The sequence below is a fragment of the Lepidochelys kempii genome, chromosome 7 (assembly GCF_965140285.1).
Source record: "Lepidochelys kempii isolate rLepKem1 chromosome 7, rLepKem1.hap1, whole genome shotgun sequence".
In the NCBI taxonomy this organism is placed as follows: domain Eukaryota; kingdom Metazoa; phylum Chordata; order Testudines; family Cheloniidae; genus Lepidochelys; species Lepidochelys kempii.
In genome coordinates, this window is record NC_136386.1 from 42060695 (window position 1) to 42078923 (window position 18229).

The following is an 18229-nucleotide window of genomic DNA, read 5'->3' on the forward strand; positions in this document are numbered from 1 at the left end:
TTGAAACCACAAATAGCACTTTACATTTATTTTTGTTCTTCCTACACTGAGGGTTTGCACTTATGCAGCTGATATTAGTGCAAATCCCCAGTGTGTAGGCAGACCCTTCTATATGAAATAAAATGCCAATCTGGGTCTGCCTATATTAACCTGAATTTATTATGAGAACACTGAAGCTCCAGCTGTAGGTCCCAACTTTATAAAGTAGAACTGCTTTTATAAAAACAAAACCAAGAATGTATGACATGATTGAGTCCACAGTGGAGCCTCACTTAAAAGGCCTGAGCAGTCTTCCTGTTTCAGTAGTACAGTGCTACGGAGGTTTCATCTGCCTGAGGCTGAAGGTATATTTGCACTTTGAGCTGAAACTGTAAATTCCAGCTTGAAGAGACATACCCAAGCTAGTGGGCTCAAAAATAGCATAGTAGCGGCAGGAGGGGCTAGCAGCACCAAGTACATATGTGTTTGAGCTGCTACATATGTACTTGGGGCAGCTAGCCCCTGCTGTGGCTACACTTTTTTTTTTTTTTAGTATGAACTAGTGTGGGTATGTCGCCTTGAGCTGGAATTTACACTTCCAGCTCCAAGTGTAGACATACTCCAGGTTTTGCTATCCTTTCACTATATGTTCTGTAAAATACTGTGAAGTATTACAATTAACAAAACTATATTTTGTGATTGCTTACTCACGGATTTGCAAAATTAAATCTTGCTATCTCTGGCAAATCTAGTGCAGAAAGGTTTTATTGTAGTTAAATGAACCATACTCACCTTCTGGCAAATATTCCATGTTTAAGCACTGGACTCACTAGAAAGTTCTTCTGAAACTAACAGGACTTTTCTTAGCATAGTTCTGTAGTTTATCACAGTACCTCAGGAAGGTTTTCAATAGGATATTCTCATGTTCAATAACAATAGTTCTAAATCCTTAGAGGACCCCCCTCAATTTTTTTGGTGCATCTTGGATAAAGAAATGCAAAAGAGGAAATGATTCCCTTTTGGTCTCAGCATAGGGGCTTGTAGCCATTTATGTGCACTTAGGTACATTTGATTGTTGAACTAATGAGCAGTTTTGATTATGAAATTAACATTTATATTGCTTCTGTGCAGAAGATGATTTTCTAAACTTAATGGACATTAGGCTAATAAATATGCTGAAGCACCTACACTTAATGGTTGTGTCTCACACATACGCGTATGCTGTCTTCTGTGACAATCTGATAGTGCTTGCTACACAGCAAGAATAAAAACAGTTACCTATTTGCTAGGCTAATAGCAGTTACATAGCTGTGGAATTTTCTTACCAGTTAGCAAATCAGGGCCCTCTTTTATGCAATAAACTTAGACAGCAGCACTTCAGTATTTGATCTATCCACTAGTTAAGGTCCATAGCATGCTACGGGCCCAGTTATACACCACTTGCTCTACTACATAAAATATCTTGCTCTATCATTAATGTTGGTTATGATTCAACTTTCTGTTTACTTGGAAGTAGACCTGTGTGAACTAGTTTTGTAAATGGTTTAACCCAGGTGAATTCTTTTCCCCCCCATCATGTACAGATGTTATTGAACTGTGAAAAGTTCACGTGGTTATAACCTAAGTGGAAGCATGGCTTTGTTTTAACATCAGTTGTGCTGAAACACATGGAGCCACAGATGTTCTATTTGAAGGACATAGGTTGCTATTCCATATAAATCACCAGCTGGCAGTTCAATGGAAATGTTCCATCTCTGAAAGGCCAGGTAAGTGGACCCAATATTCCATATAATAGCTGAACCAGGGCTTTTTTTGTAAGAGGCAGTGATCTTATTGCTCATGTCTATTAATAAATGCACTTTAATATATTATACTTATAGCAGTGGAAACTTGTACTTCAGTCTCTAAAAATTTACTTCTAGGAAGTGGGTTGTTGCCAGATACTTGGGCCAGAACATCTGATGTGTATGTTTGCCAAGGATAAATATTTAGAGTAACCAATGAAGCCTAGCACATGGAAAAAAGATGTCATATAATGAATGGGAACTACTTTCTTTTTTCCTAATGTAACCCATCCTTTTGAGTTACACTGCAGGTGGAAGGTTGTAGCAGTTAATCTCGTAACTATTGTAATGATGCAGGATAGAAAGGAGATGTAATATTGGTTGGAGGAGATTAAATACTGCTGAATATAACTAATTTATGTTTCAAAAACTACACACACACTGAGGCTAAAGTTAGAGAATAGCCACAGACAATACATTTGTTACTTAACCGTGCTATGAAATTGTTTGGCACAGAATACTCTGGAGGTCCCACAGTTACATGAGTTCTTAAACTATTGTAAGACACCATCCAATATTTTAAGAGTATTAGTTCGTAATGAGCCAACATCTGACACGAAGAGAAACTAGTGTTGGGTAGAGTATCCTTAAAAAAAATCTTTGCTTTTTAAATCAGGAATGTTTCTATAATCTCAGTTTACCTTTTACAATAGATACACTTTTTCCTCCAAAATGACTAATTGCTAAAATCACAAAAAGTTTAATATAATTTCAAATAATTTTACTGAAGATGAATAAAAGGGCCTCAACCATATTTAAAAAAAGACAATCTGTTTTCTAAAGTCTTGTTTCCAGAGCAAAATATACAGCATATATATATATATATATACACAAAAACAAAATTTACATTTTGCCAATTAATGCACACGATTCTTCATTTCTTAAACCTGACCATGCAAAAAACCACTGCCAGTTAATCAACAGTAAGACATTTTTCATGCTACCGTATATTATTTTCAAGGAAAGGTATAGAGACATGTCACTTAGCGTTTGGAAGCCTCTGTTTACAATATTTAACCCCAAATGTTCAGAGACTATTTATCCAGGATCTGTTCAAATTTAGGGTTAATAAAAGAGAATCCTGCAAATGCAGACTGATCCATAGATTCGATCAAGTTTTTGTCACTGTAAGATAACCGTGCCTTCTCACTCAGAAACTCTCGGTCAAAGTTGTTGTAGTCACTTGCTGATTTCTGTGTTAAACAAAGAGGGTGGAAATAGTTAGTGGCTTCTTTAGCGAAGCTGTGCAGAAAAGCAAAGAGAAAAAGTTTAAAAACCTGTAACTGTGAGCACAACGTTACATATAGTAAATGAAGTATTGTAAGATCTTGAATCCCCCCAGAACATAACTCTGAAAATATGCTTCGGTAATCACCCCAGTAGTTCTAATCATTGGAAGAGTATTAAATCACACTCTTTTACTGATGAAAACTCAAGCCAAACTAGTGAGAAGGATGTTAAGTAATGCTTTGTAGAAGCTTGAAAAGGTTAGACATCTGTAGATGTTCCTGAAAGCTCAAAGTGTCAATCTTTCTACATTTACTTTATGGGAAGCTCACTTTGAGGTAGATAAACACATCCAGCATTTCAACAGCAAAAGGCAGTTCATTTTAGTCATACTTGTTGACCTATCAGTTACCGTTTTAACTAACGATCTTACACTGTGCTAGCAGATGATGGAGAAAACCAGAACACGCATCTGTTGAGTTGTTCATTCTCCATCAATCAAAAGATTCCATGATTATCACTAAGAGGTTTAGACATGTTCTGAGATGTGCTTTTTTAAAAGTGGTATTGCCAGAACTCCATCATGGCTTAGAGGCTCTCTATAGGGGAGGAGATATTTAAGTAGTAATTAAAGGCAAATAATTAGGCTTAGATAGCTCCTTCTGGTGTGTACATAGAGGGAAAGAGCCATGTAAATACCAAACAAAGAAAAAGCTACAGCTGAGCATGAGTACCAGCCAACTTAATATGGGCTACAACACACTTGTGTGTAGATAGCTTTGGTATTACTACTGGAACATAATCAATAAAATGGACACCAAAGAACTTAACAGTTAAACTGTGCCTATGATGGAGAATAGAAATCCTTTCTTCCCCCTGGATATTAAAAGGAAACTGATTTGAGCTGGTGTGGAACACTTGCATTTCCTAGACTGCTATTAGATAGACTATTGCCTCATGTTTTGGTTACTGTTCCACATGGTGCTAAATGAAGTGCTTTACGTATGCCTATGGAAGATTCCTAATCCATGTATATCAGGAAGGATTAAACATTTATTGAGAAATGCAGTCATTGTTCAGATGTTTTGGTATGAGTGGCAGTGGTAATGATTGATTCTTTATAATAGAAAATACTATTTATACTTATCTTAAAGTGTCATCTCAAATGGTAGTATGAGATTATTAATTAATAATCTTTTATTATGTGAGCAATCCCACACTATGTTTGATAACATGTAAGTACAGGATGCTCTGCAATGGAAAAATCTACAGCTGGTCCAACTATTTATTTCACTGAAAAATCCTTATATCCACCTGTAGTTCATTTCCCCCATTCAGCTTTAACTAATGAACTGTTCACATTCCTTTCCATCTGTTATTAAAAAAAAAAAAAGCTTGAAGGTTTCGTGTTTCTTCAACAAGCATCTTTACTAGTGGCATCCTCATAGCCATACTATCTAACAGTTTTTGTTTATGTCACCACCTGTCTCTAGTTTCAGGAATGAGAATTGGGAAACTCAGAATGACAGCAGCAGCTCTGGCTCTTACAGTCAATATGAATCATCGGGGTAACCAGCTCTGTGACAACAGTGCAAAACCACCATGTAGAGTACAGTAAATGTTGGAACGATACATACCACTTTTGGTTTGAAAGGAGGCTCTATCTCCCTCTTCTCTAGTGCTGTCCAGTTGATTGTTTTGAAGAAAGAATGCTCCTTGATGTTCCCAGTAATTCCTAGTCTCTTTGTTGGATCCCTTTCAAAGAGCTTTGAAATAAAGTGTGTATAAGATTGAGTTCTGTATCCTTACACCTCCTCAGTGGGAAAGGGAACACAGGGCTTTAGCTGGTACTGGGGGTACATGGGCACTAACAAAGACAGTGGAAGTGAATTGTATGTACCGTTGACAGGAACAGGTAGTCCACGGACAGTGAAAACGAAGCATGTCTGTGCAGCAATCACACAGAGTGATTGCAGTTCACGTAGACATACCTTATCTAACTTGAGTCAAGCTAGCTCCGGTACTCAAGCAATGAAGCTGTGGCAGCATGGGCTTCCACATAGGCGGTATAAACCCATCTAAGTCCCTGTTTAACTGTTCCTGGGGTAGCCTGGGCCGAAGTGCATGCTCCACGACTGCAGATCAGACATACCTCAAGGGTTTCCCTGTCCCCTCTAACATAGCACAGATACAGGCTTAAACTGAAACCAAAGCAGATTTAGGGCTAAGGCTAGTCCATTTTAAACCTTTCACAGAAGTGAAATACTTTTATTAATGAGGAGATATTTTACTGAAAGTGCAATTTGGTGAAGTTAGTGCCAGCTTCCCTTCCCTTAATACAAATGTAACAGTAAAGGATCTACCAACTGTGTCACAGCCAACACCTACCTTCTCTAGTAGGCCCTTCGATTCCTTGGTAATCCACCGTGGGTAGTGAGGCGTGTCCACTCGGATTGACTCGAACAACTCATCCTCATCATCGCCATGGAAAGGAGATTGTCCAATAAGCATCTCATACAGCAAGACTCCAAATGACCACCAATCCACAGAAAATGTGTACTTCAAGCCTTGAAGAATCTGTTGCCATGACAAGACGTGCAGGGGAGAGAAACACAAATTTTAATAAGGAAATGCTACCTCCAGAGGCTCACTTAACTAGGCCCGCAAAGACTTAAAAATAATTTTTTGATCATGTCCAAAAATCACAGTCTGCATCTTAAAAGGTTAAATCAGCTTGGATACTAAGTCATAAGTACTTAGTTTTCTACCAGTAATCCATTTATCTGATTAGGGATTTATAGCTTCTTTTCATACACAATGTAGACCTGCATGTCAACTACAGCAAAAAGAATGAGAGGCATTTTGAAACAGCAAAATCTTCACAAATCAAGAAGCCACAGAAGAGAAAATTAATTCAGTTTTTGACATGATTATGACCTCCGAAAAAGGAGCTTTATGTCCTACTTAAGTGGCTACAATTTAGATTGTAGCTAGCTGGATATGGAAATTGAGTAGCTAAACTTTTGTCCAGTTTTGTAAATGTATTGTCCACTTGTAACATGGACTTCCTAGGCAGAAATATTGTTGGGCACCTGACAACTTAGTTTTTCAATCATTAGAAGAGAGTGGACTTAATTCTCTTCCCACTTGCACTCGTGTAAGTCACTGCCACTCCTGTGCACGATGAGGAACTATATGACTGGAGGAAACAAGACTGATTGTGATAAAAGAAAATAATTTACTAACAAATGGATGTTTGCTGTGACGGAACTCTCATAGCTGTAAGTAGGATTTCAATGATCTCATTCTGGACTATAGTACAGGTGAGATTTTAAGAGCACAAGTCCCATTGAATTTCAAAGCCCCCCCGCGCCAAAAATCAAAATGAAAATGTTTTTTTTAACCTACAAGTTGGTTTGATTTTGAATTTCATGATGTGGGAGAAGGAGCCAGCAAAGACCAGCTCTGAATTTTGACCAAGTTAACATTTTAGTTGAAGGGCATTATTATGCAGGTAGCGCTGTATGTGTAACACAAGAACCTCTGGATTCCAACTGGCAGGGATCACCAGAAGAATGTGATGGACTCAAAGAGCTCAGACACACACACTGAAACTTATGTTCTTAAGGTCTGTGACTAGCAACTGGTCACAGGTAAAAAGCAGGTTTTCTTTCAGGCACAAAATGTCTGCTTACACTGTAAATTATGAATCATATGGTTCATAATGGACCTCCATTTACTCTGAGCTCAGTGCTGAGGAAGGATTGTGAAATATTCAGAGAGGAAATATACAGGAAGACGTGAACTAGCACTTTATAAAAAGGACAATGAACTTTTGGTGGTATAACTATGGGACACAGGTACATCCTCATTCTTTCTATCTGTGTGGCCAAGCTGCTAGCAAGCTTGTCCTTATGAGACAGGGTCTCAGTCACTCTGCTTGAAAATGCTGGGGAAAGGATTTGAGGTAAACGATCTTGTAGGAAATAGGGGAATGCCTTGTAATTAAGTTTTAGTCTCTAGAAAGTGCATTGATTTTGTTTTATATGTAACCATTTTTCTAGTATTCTCATTTTCTATCATGTGAACCTCCTTTGTTTGATAGTAAACCTATGGTTGTTTGCTTCACCCACAGCACTCATGAAAAGTGTTGATTGTGAGTTGAATCTTACAACTTGGTGTGTACTATTCCTTTGGGAAGAGCAGATGTAAGTTCTGTGAGTGTGCAGGGGAACAGAGGCTGAGCATTCCTGAGGGACACTTTGACAGCCCAGTGGATGGCATGGGCCTGTCGCTACCTGTACAGAGTGGGAGGCCTAGAAGGCAGTGCTTGTGTTGCCAGAGGGTAATGATTTTCGGGAGCTGATCCACAGCAGACAGAGACAAGACTTCCTCACACTAAGGGCAGGTAAGTGGCAAGGTGCCTCACAATCATGAAGAACTACAGTATTCATGGTGGAATTATACCAGTGTTCATTGGGCAATAAGGTAGAATGGATAACGGCTGCTTAAAACTTCACTAGCTGGATAGATTTAATATAAAAAATGAATTGATATTTCAAAACCCCAGTGCACGCTTCAGAGTTCTGCAGTATTTTTAGGACAGCATTTGGATTAATCTCTTTCTAATTGGATTACTAGCATTTAGGAATAAATATTTTTAAAATAAGACATTCCCATTATTCTGTGAAAGGAAATATAATTACATGTTGGTGAGTGCCAAAGGAGGCTTGCTAAACAAATTCCGCATTACCATTGTCAATATCAGAACTTTGCTCTTCTAAGCACTTGACTGGTTCTGTGCTTACCTCAGGTGCTATGTAGTCTGGGGTACCACAGAAAGTACTTGCTCTGTTCTCTCCAACCATGTTCTCTTTGCACATCCCAAAGTCAGCTATTTTGATGTGGCCTTCTTTATCAAGCATCACATTGTCCAGTTTGAGGTCTCTAGAGGGAAAGGTTAAAAAAAAAAAACAACAACAAAATTTCAGTATGCTGCTTTGTTGAAAACAAGTGACATACATTACTGCCAGGAAAAGTTAAATTGCCTCTCACCGGGTGAACATACTTTCAAAATTACTAAAATAAGTATGTTTTCCCCATATTTCTCAGTGCAAGTTATTTATATTGTTAGTAGATCTGGGCAAATAACAGATTTTTTTTATTTGGATGGAACCAAAAATTTATTTCCAAAACTTTCAGCAAATCAGAGAAAAGTTTTCATTTACGTTTCAGGAAACTTAAATAAATGTCTTGATTTTTACTGTAATAATTCACCAAGATCTATGCAAATCTCTGAAATATTTCAGTGTTGCTGTATCTGCAGTCTTTGCAGAAAAAATTTCACCTGACTGTAAATGTGAATCCAAAAGACAATTTTGTTGTGTCCCCTCACCTCCCCCTCCATGTTTTAACTATTCCCATATTAAGACAATACCTAAGAAGCGAGCGAGGTAAAACTGAAGTTTCTGCAAACATAACCACAGGAGCCACGGCTAGGTGCAGCACTCCTACCATTACTTGCATCTATTATAACTATGAGTTCTTCCCTTTCCCTGTAAACACATGGTAAATTACTATAATCTATTTTTCTATCCTTACCAAGTTTGCCTTTTGCCAAAATCCATTGTGAAGGAAATAGACTTATGTTCAGGACAATCTCTCCTGGTCCCTGTTTGCATTGGTGGTTGAAGGGAAGAAGTTAAATGTTTGGTACAGAATTACTTATTTATTCCAGAGACTAACAAATTTTATTTGAGCATAAGCTTTCGTGAGCTACAGCTACAGTTGCATCCGATGAAGTGAGCTGTAGCTCACGAAAGCTTATGCTCAAATAAATTGGTTAGTCTCTAAGGTGCCTCAAGTCCTCCTTTTCTTTTAGCAAATACAGACTAACACGGCTGCTACTCTGAAACTTATTAATTCCAGAGACTTACTAACCCCCAATTTGCAAGAACTAAAAGACCTGAAAACAGCTACCTTTTACAAATGGCTCACAAATATTTTGTAAGGGTCCCTGCCATAGCATGAAGGGAACAAATCATAGGCAAAGTGTCTGAGGATTTTGGAACAGCAAGGTGTACCTTCCAACAACTGTTCTGAAACTACTCCACATGAGAAGCTATTGCCATTGAACAGATGCCTGCACAATGATTAACTGAAACATCCCAGCTCTTCCCTACCCATGTTGCAAAGATGGCATTTATCTTCGTGATTAGCCTTGTTCAGTTTTTCAGACTTCATGTATTAGTATCCTTTGTGGAAATCCTTGGGACGCTAATGAACCACAGAACAGACTTGTGTTCTGCTTTACAGCAGCTCAGTTTGGACTCTGCATCTCTGTTTTGTAGCAAATGCACGGATTCTTATTTGTGGCTGGGATTTTCAAAAGTGGTTAGGTGAGCTGGGAACACAGCTCCCTATGAAAGTTAAATTCTTGCCTTCAGTTATTTCCTTCAGGGTTAAAAAATAGTTCCAACTACCTTGTCACCACTTGTATGCTGCCAATAGAAATAGCAATGGCCCTGACATAGCCTCAAATATCTGAACACTTCATGATTTAGTTGTGGCTGAAATGTCAGCCTAGTTTTGTTCAGTTGTGAAGATTATAGACCATAGCATTATTGCTAATTCTGTTCTATAATTCTAGATACTTGCTTTGAAGTCTCTTAGGGCAATAATCTGTATGCCCAGAAACTCACTCAGATTCATTTGTACTAAATTTTGTTTTTGGAAGTTTGGTATGACCAGAATGAGATTTCATCCAAAGTCCAACCAGCTTATACTTGGCGTCTAGTCAGAGATGACTGTACAGCAGCAGGGGGTTGCACTACACTTCACTGTGACCACTGTGTTCATGCTGTTTTTCTGAAGTCTTTTTAAATCATTTAACTCTTAATGGTGTGAACATTATTGATGCAGTATCTCCAGGTCTTCAGGAAAAGCATTTACATTTTCTTTGAAGTGTTACGCATTTTTTTGTGCAGCAACACATACCAAGGAAGGCACACTGAACAGCTGCCAACAACCCTGTTACTGACCTATACGGACATGATTAGAGCAGATATTTCACAAGATGACTGGGAATTCTTTTTCTCCCTTGGTGGGTTCCCCAAAGCAGCTGCTAAGATTGTCAAGAGAGGGTGATGTACTACTCAAGATCATGAAACAAATGTTAGAACTGTCCCTGACCACTCCAGAAGCACATGGTGTGACAGGCTGCACCATTAATCCCTCTCTCCAAGATTGGACATGACCCCCTACCTGTCCCATTGGATTATGGCTGTTGATACATAGACAGAAACATCATTCTCATTTAAATGATTGTTAGTTTACTCCATTAAAATCAAATAACGTTTGAAAATTCACCTGGAATGTGTTCATTCCAGCATCACAAATATTTTAAGTTTGTATTGATTTTTAGGGCTTGTCTACAGGGGAAAATTTACCAACAGAACTTCATTTTGGGTGGGGGCACGTTTTCTAGAATAAGAGTGTGTTTCCACCATTTGTTTTCTGGTAGATGTCCTCATATAGATAAATCCTTAGGCAGTTAAACAAGGGTTTTTCATTTGATTGTCAAGTGTCTTGGGGTCTCCTTCCATTGCCTTTTCCCATGCCACCTGCACATTACAGCCCTTCTGTGAAGATGCACTGTTGTGGGCTACCTTAACCACCACCCACTTCCATCACCTGCTAGCAAATTTCTGAATTTATACAGGAGATGCATCCCAAATATCCACAGGAAACATACAGTGGAACATTTTCTCCCCTCTGCCTCTTTAAAAAGAGGGGGCCCATCCTCACCCTTTAAGTTTAGCACATAAAGGCTAGTGTTATCAGAACTAGCACCAGCATCACAGCATACAGCTAGTCTTTTTTTCTCCTAGGTACACGACTAAATATAGGCAAGTGTACATATATGCTGAAGCGGGGTATTACATAGTAACTTAAGTCTTAACCTTTGCTGCCTCTTACTTTTCTGTTTCAATAGGGGAAAGAGGTGACAGTTTGATCTCAGCAGTACCAGGCAATGGAGTTACACCATATTTACCCAACTGCACTTGAGATCAGAATGTAGCCCACAAGGTCTAAACACAGTGTGAAGAATTTGGACATCTGCAAGCTCATTTCTGACTTGAAGTTACAGCCCAGGAAGCAGTGTCTCTCTCCTTATTTCCTAGAGACGGCAGCAGCAGAGAGCTTTAGCTGCAGTGCTTTTCACAAAGAAGTCAACAGAAATAAACACAGCCTCAAGGGACCTCTAAATCTCCATTACCACCAACATAAAGTCAAACTGTCTCAGTCTGAATATGGTGCTTGGCAATAACTAATGTGAAACAAAGACACTTCTGTGTAATGTAAATAATTATTTCATTATTCTTGTTGCCAAGGAGAAAACACGAGAAAACAATTATAGATTCATCTCAAGTACTTGCTGAATTCCATCTTAAACATTTGATTTTATTCCAAGGGTATTAATAAAGAACTGTTCCTTGTGTATGTCCTGGTTGTAGGTTAATCACAGAATCCACTAATACATCACAAGAAATATACCAAGTGTCAAGGGCCCCATATCAGAGCTGCTCACTACTCACCTATAAATAATGCCTTTGCTATGAAGAAATTGTAAACCGCATACTATTTCAGCTCCATAAAACCTGAAATAGAGCAACAACACTTCAAACTGGCTTCCTTAGTTAAACAAGACATTTACTACATTGTGAACACAACTAAGAAAACCAGTTTTTTTATGAAAGATGAATAGTATTGTAAGTTTACATAACCATTATGGGCGGGGGGGGGGAGGGAGGGGAAAATCCCATATATTTAGTTTTTGCATCATTACCCTGTATAGCTTGCAATATGGACGTAATGCAGTATTGAATACTGTTACTTGTGAATTACTGTATGCAATAAAACTGCAGTTAAAATTACTCTCTCATATCTGCCATATGTTTCCAAGGAATGGGGACTGACAGTTTACAATATCACTTTGGTATCTCTCCTGAAAGCTACAAGGTTTTTATTATAACACTACTGTTCAGTTCTATACACACAACTCCAAACATTATGGAAGATAGCAACTTCCTTTTCTTGATGCTTTGCTTCCACCATGGAACACTGTTTCTGATCTAACCTTTAATCTTCCTTTACACACTTGGAGAGGTGCATAGCTGAGCTTCAAGAGGCAACAGTAAAGAATAAAAAGTCAGAGTCCAGGAATCTCATGGGATCACCTTAAAACGGATGGGGTTCTTCATGCGAGAGAACATTACACCCCATCCTTCAATAGTAAACCTGACTATAAAAGAAGTCAGTGAAATAAAGGTAGAGCTGAACAAAGCCAAACACCTTCCTTCAGCATTCACCAAAATATCTGTGCCTGGGATTTTTGTTGAATTTTACTTAGATTTTGAATGGAAAGACCATGTCTGATGAACCTGAGTTTAAATTGCGGAGAAAACCAGCCTTAAGACATTACACAAGAGGCTGTGGTTTAACAGAGGTTGGTCTTGTAAGACAGACAAAACAGAACTGTAGACAGTTTGGGGATACCCTAGGGTGTTCTCTTAATGAAAGTGGCCTCCTGTAAAGTTTGTTGGGAGGGCTCACTACTGTTTGGGGAAACTGGAGTTGGATCAAACTCCGATCCTAGCAGTACACTCAGAATCTGGACAGGAGGGAGCTCTGTCTCTGTTGTCCACGTGGCCTCCGCTGGCAGTCCTAAAAGTACGATGTGCCAGTTTAACATGGAGTTTTTGAAGGGGGGAGGAAGAGAATAAAAGGATCCCTTCAAGCTTCCCATGCCCCCTCCCTTTTGTGAAGAGCTATACTGAATAATTTTAAAACCCAGCTGCCAACTTGTTTTCATTCCTGAAACAAGATGCATCTGGCAACCAACCCAGAGCTTCTGAAAAACACACTGTGGAAAGAGATACTCTCCATATCCTGCACACTAACCTACTGTTCAAGTAAAAGTAATTTGAGAAGCTCTCTTATGGAAAGCAATACAAGTAACATGACTGGATAGCTAGGCATGAGAGCGAATGCTTCAAGGTGGGGTCCTTCTGTTGTAAATCCATCTTAGACTTTGCCCCACAGCCTTTTATGCCAAAACTCTGTGATGAAATGAAACTTGATATTTGTTAATACAGCACATAATAATTTACATGTAATCCCAAACTGCATATAATCAAGTCCAGCGCTAGGCTTTTTTAATTTTTTACAGTGTCACACACAGATTAAACATTTACCTTCCCTGTTAAAATTTTTGCACACCCTAAATTTAATGAAGACAATAAAAGGACAAGTGCCTTTTTAAAACCTGTTTTGCAGAAGGTGTCTAATACCTACCAATCCTGCTGCCTAAAGTTTCATATGATTAGTAGCTCAATGTGCCCACAAATGATCCATAATCATTACTACTAAAATATGAATGAGTTCTTCTGTGATTTTTTTTTCATTGCTAGTGTCAGCTAAGAGCACAGGAAGCATTTGTATCTAATCAGTCTCCTTTTGCTAAACACTCAGAAGAGAAATTACATTTTTTTGAAGTTTAAACAAAGAATAAGTGGATACCATACTCTGATGCACCAGCCAGTTAGCTTGGTGTTTTTATTCTGCTAATTTTTGGGCCTTAAGATAATAAATGAAGTTTGCACTTTAAATTTGGCTTGGAGTATGAGGTAGAGCTGTGGGAAATTCTGACATCTCTTTTCACTCCAAATCAGGACAAGAAGTTGAAATTTATAAAAAAAAATATTTCAGAACAGAAATTTCAGAATTTTTTTTTATTGAACTGAATCTAAAAATGAACCATTACAGGTCAGTTTAATAAAACAGAATGTATGAATTCTGAAAGATTTCATTTTGATTTTCCCAATGGAAATGCTTGAAGGGAAGGCAGAAAATGTTTGGATTCTAATCTGCCAAGTAAGAAGAGTGTCTCCATGTACCATATCAAGTTTGCAACACAAGGCACCCTAATTCATCAATGATTACTCGTTTTTACTATGCCAATCAAATAGAAAATTGAAGGGGGCGGGGGAAACTTATTTTTCTCACACACAGGAGTTCAATATATAAGGATGTAGGCCCAGAGTCTAGCACAAGACACTATTCTAATAGGAAATTGCATCTGAAGCACTGCTAAGAAACATAATTCACATTCTGCAGCTTCTTTCTGGTCTAGAAATGGCTTATTAAGTTCCCTTGGCTATTTGACGTAATCAAATCCAACTCTACAAAGGAAATTAAAAGAAGGATAAGAACATTTTCCTGTGCCACCACGCACCACCAGTCCATTATTACAGAAGGTCATTCAGTATATGGAACAAACTCTTCCAAATATGTCTTGACTATTCACCCAATTAAACAGATTGGCTGAAATCGCTAGGTCCTTTAGAACTATAAGCAGTAAAAACTAACAAAACAAAAAACTAACAAAAACAAAACTAAAAAACAAAAACCGTGAACTGTTCTCAGCACAGCTTGTCCAAGATGCATTTTTTTGTTTAAATCTTATTTTAAAAACTCCAAGAAAAGCAAGTAGCAATGTAGCTCACTTATTTGGGACTTACGTTGCTCTGAAGAGATCAAAGCGCCCCTTGTCCTGTATGTGGAACATCAGGTCCCCTCCGTTCAAGAACTCCATAACAAAAAACAGATGATCCTATTCACAAAGCAGGAGAGAACACAAAATTAACTTGCTTATGCAATTGTGACCCAGTATGGAGGTGCTGCTTCCCTCTGACCAAGAAAAGGACTAAGAAGTGATGAGGGTGAGGGGAAGTTGGCAAATGGCTTTTATGGAATGGTCTGACTTTCCCAGCATGCACAAGCTTTTCCCTCCTGCTCACACCCCCAGAAAAATGAAGAGTCCCACTGCTACAGATTTCATTAGCTCAGTGACATCCTATGTGTCTTATTTTCAGAGTTCATGTGCTTACAGGTCAGATATGAATGTACATTTTAATGAATCTTCCATTTGTGCTTCCCTTAACTTATGTGAGTCATCATCTTAGATCATGCAATCCAGGATGAAACCAGTAATTGAAGTGTTTAAATTAAAACTCCTCTCTCTGGCTGTAGACTTTGTAAATGTTGTTCTGTGCCAGTCTGACTTAGTATTATTTTATACCCACTTTGCACAAACTCCTACCCAAAGTGGAAGGCAGGGAAGAATCAGAGCCAATACCTCCAGTCAATTAAAACATATTTCACTCATGCAGAGAAACAGATTGGTCACTAATCCATTTTGCTTTGTTACTGATACCAGTATTCCCATAAAGGCAAAAGTTGAATCTGTACTATACCTTAGTCTGAAATGTGCAGTAGAGGTGAGTAAGAAATGGGTTTTCCCATGCAAGTGCTAGGACCCGCTTTTCCACCATGGTACATTCCACGTCATCATCGATTAGCACCACATCCTTTTTCAGAGCTTTAATAGCAAAGAATTCATTCTTCCCTTTCAGTTCAGCAAGCAGAACCTGCAAACACAGGAAGACTTCAAGGCATATGTAAGAAAAGTTGATTTAGCTAATGCTGCTAATCAGCAGAGGAGGATTTTAGGACCAGGCATTTAAAGAAGGTTGCATAGCACTACAAAAAAGTTATTAAAAAATAGGGAGATTCACACCACCCCTCAGCCCAAAGGCAAAGCTAATGGATTTTATGATTTTATTGGGGGTTGGACTAGATGACCTCCTGAAGTCCCTTCCAACCCTGATATTCTAGGATTCTAGGATGATGGGGTGCATCACAGAAATTGTGGTGTACCAGCCCAAACAGGTGGCAAAATGTAGGACATCTGTGCAGCTCCTCTGTTGCAATCACTTGAGCTCATGGACTAGAAGAAAGGACATGAACCCTGTTCATCCCTTTGAGATTTTTCTTAGTTGGGTTATTTCACAGATGCAGCAAACGGCCATGTCCAAAATCCCCCCTCCTTGTGGGCCTATGTAAGGCTAGCATAGAACTCAGCTCCACCATAGACAGAGGACATGGAGTCACTCCTGCTCTGCAGCAACCCTGCTTCTGTCCAACTCAACCATGGTGGTTCCACTGCACTGGGGTGCTCTGTAGCCACAGCTATGTTGTGCATATGAGTGCATGGCATTGTTTCATACCGTGAAGCATAAAGGCGTATGCATCTTTTTGGATATTAAGGGAAGAAATCAAGAAACAAAGGGCTGGGAGGTAGTGCATCATAGATCCTTTTTTAAGTTCCAACACTGCTTTTGGTTGGTTGCAATTTTACAGGGTTGGGACTTTTTATGCCTGAGGCTCAGATGATCACAATCCATTCCATTAGCAGTAACAGTTTCACAACAAAGGGTTAATAAAATTCTCTCCCCACAAAATGAAGATTGTTTGCTTAAGTGAAATTAGCCCATAACACTTCAAAATAAAAGGCAAATCAACTTAAGTGCTTCCCATTTGTTACGCACCTTTCCAAAGCTTCCTTTCCCTAGTACTTTGTGAAAGATAAAGCTGTCTATGGTGAATTTTCTCCTGGTTCGTGAAGCTGGTCTTGGTGTACTTCCCTCCCAGAGCTTATCATACTCGCTGTTATCTGCTAATGCAAACCATGATTTTTAAATTCAGCATAGGCAATTTTCATGACAGAGATTCCTATAGTTTCTGACTTTTGACTGCCAATAGTTCATCAAATCTGCTGCTGACACTGGTGACCATAAACATGAGGACCTTACAAAGAAGCTAAATCATTCAAATAGAATTAAAAGTTTTGGTCTAAGTCTGGGATTTTACTAAAAACCTGACATTTTACTAAATCCATATTATGCTCAAAGGCCCTGAGCATCCACTCTGCCCAAAGAATGCAAGGCATTCTTGTTTAGGGGGAGGGTATTTGTTAACGGCCGCTTTAAACCATCTTCTCTGATCCTGGGTCTGTTGTGTACCAGATTACAGCACTGGGGGACTAAACTTCTCTAATTTATGTAGGGTGGCAATGGCCCATTGTAACAGCTACGGACTGCCGCGAGGCAGGGAAACCTTGGCTACGCCCCTTTTTACCAGCCATGTACTCAGATTTAGGGGTATAAGCACAGGAGTTGTTATGCCGCCAGAGGATCCTCATATGGTGAGTTGATTCTCCCATTGAGGGCTATGCCAGTTTTAAAGCTGCTTTGCACTGGCAGCATGTCAAAGTCGGGGTACTGCAAGAAAGAATTTGCTCCAATATGCCTATACTATACTTTCTTCAGGCCTTTCTTGCCAGAAATTAGTGTGGCAAATTGGAAAGATGCATTAAGAGGGATCATTTACTGAGCAATTCAATAAAATCAGCTCAATACACAAGGAGTAGAGAACAGCAGAAAAAAATACCACCTCCGAACCTTCAGTTACCTACCTCTTACCTGATCCTAGTAGTTCTATCAGACTTCCTGGGACCATCCACATTGGTATTAAGTCATTTTGAATTTTAACTCCAATATTCTGATCTGTGTTACTGAGGATTTCCTCCCCTGATTACCCTATCTGTTCTCGCTCTCTAAAAATATTTTAATCATCATATTAGTAGAATAATAATTACATTGAGAGGAATGATACAACTCTGACAGTAAGATTATATTAAATGTGTTACAAAAACTACATCCAATTCTCTATTTTTGAACAGAACTGTAACATGGAATTAGTGTTTGTGGGTTGTTGTTTTTTTAAAGTACTTCTATTTAGTCCCAACTAATACATTTTAGTTGACTCCAGTTTTTCAGATCAACAGCAGGCTTGTCATTTCACAAAGATTTCTATATGCTCTGAGTCAGTCAAGATCTTAAGAATATGTATTGTATATATTTCAATTACAATATGCTGAATATTTATATGTGCACCTTTCCAATTAATGTTCCTTTCTCAAATTCTGTCAGAGAAATTATGCTAGAATGAGAATAGAGCAAAATCTCCAAGAATTTGAGCCCGCTCTCATTTATCTCAGTACATCTCTGGTTATTCTTGGGCAAAGCAATCCACAGATCTTTATAAATGCTCATATCGTTTCACAATGTTCTCTGTGTTTTTGAAGAAAAAAGTGTCAGAGGAATAAAATCTTACTTAATATTTTCAGTGTTCTGGGGGAGTTTGTCAGCAACCTTTTAAGTATAAATTAATTACTTATTTTTAATAATTTAAATTAAATTAATGTATTAAATTAA

The 18229-nt window shown here is 38.5% G+C and overlaps 2 protein-coding genes across 6 annotated transcripts in view; one reads left to right on the forward strand and one right to left on the reverse strand.

Moving 5' to 3' along the window:
* PFKFB4 (6-phosphofructo-2-kinase/fructose-2,6-biphosphatase 4) overlaps nt 1-11845 on the forward strand; it is a 104627-nt gene extending 92782 nt beyond the window's left edge. Inside the window, exons 15-16 of one of the 2 annotated variants that reach the window (XR_012159875.2) lie at nt 1563-7458; nt 11044-11845. The gene's annotated coding sequence lies outside the window, so the exon portion shown is untranslated. The remainder of the gene's footprint in view (nt 1-1562; nt 7459-11043) is intronic. The other variant, XR_013636057.1, reaches the window with a different exon arrangement.
* The window catches only part of PRKCD (protein kinase C delta), a 129400-nt gene continuing 112281 nt past the window's right edge, over nt 1111-18229 (reverse strand). For 3 of the 4 annotated variants that reach the window (XM_073352382.1, XM_073352380.2, XM_073352381.2), the window contains exons 11-18: nt 16502-16629; nt 15368-15541; nt 14633-14724; nt 11648-11710; nt 7859-7997; nt 5439-5627; nt 4688-4816; nt 1111-3016 (exon numbers count right to left, since the gene is read on the reverse strand). In XM_073352382.1, coding sequence (XP_073208483.1) covers nt 2858-3016; nt 4688-4816; nt 5439-5627; nt 7859-7997; nt 11648-11710; nt 14633-14724; nt 15368-15541; nt 16502-16629 — 1073 coding nt within the window. In that variant the 3' untranslated portion in view covers nt 1111-2857. The remainder of the gene's footprint in view (nt 3017-4687; nt 4817-5438; nt 5628-7858; nt 7998-11647; nt 11711-14632; nt 14725-15367; nt 15542-16501; nt 16630-18229) is intronic. The other variant, XM_073352383.2, reaches the window with a different exon arrangement.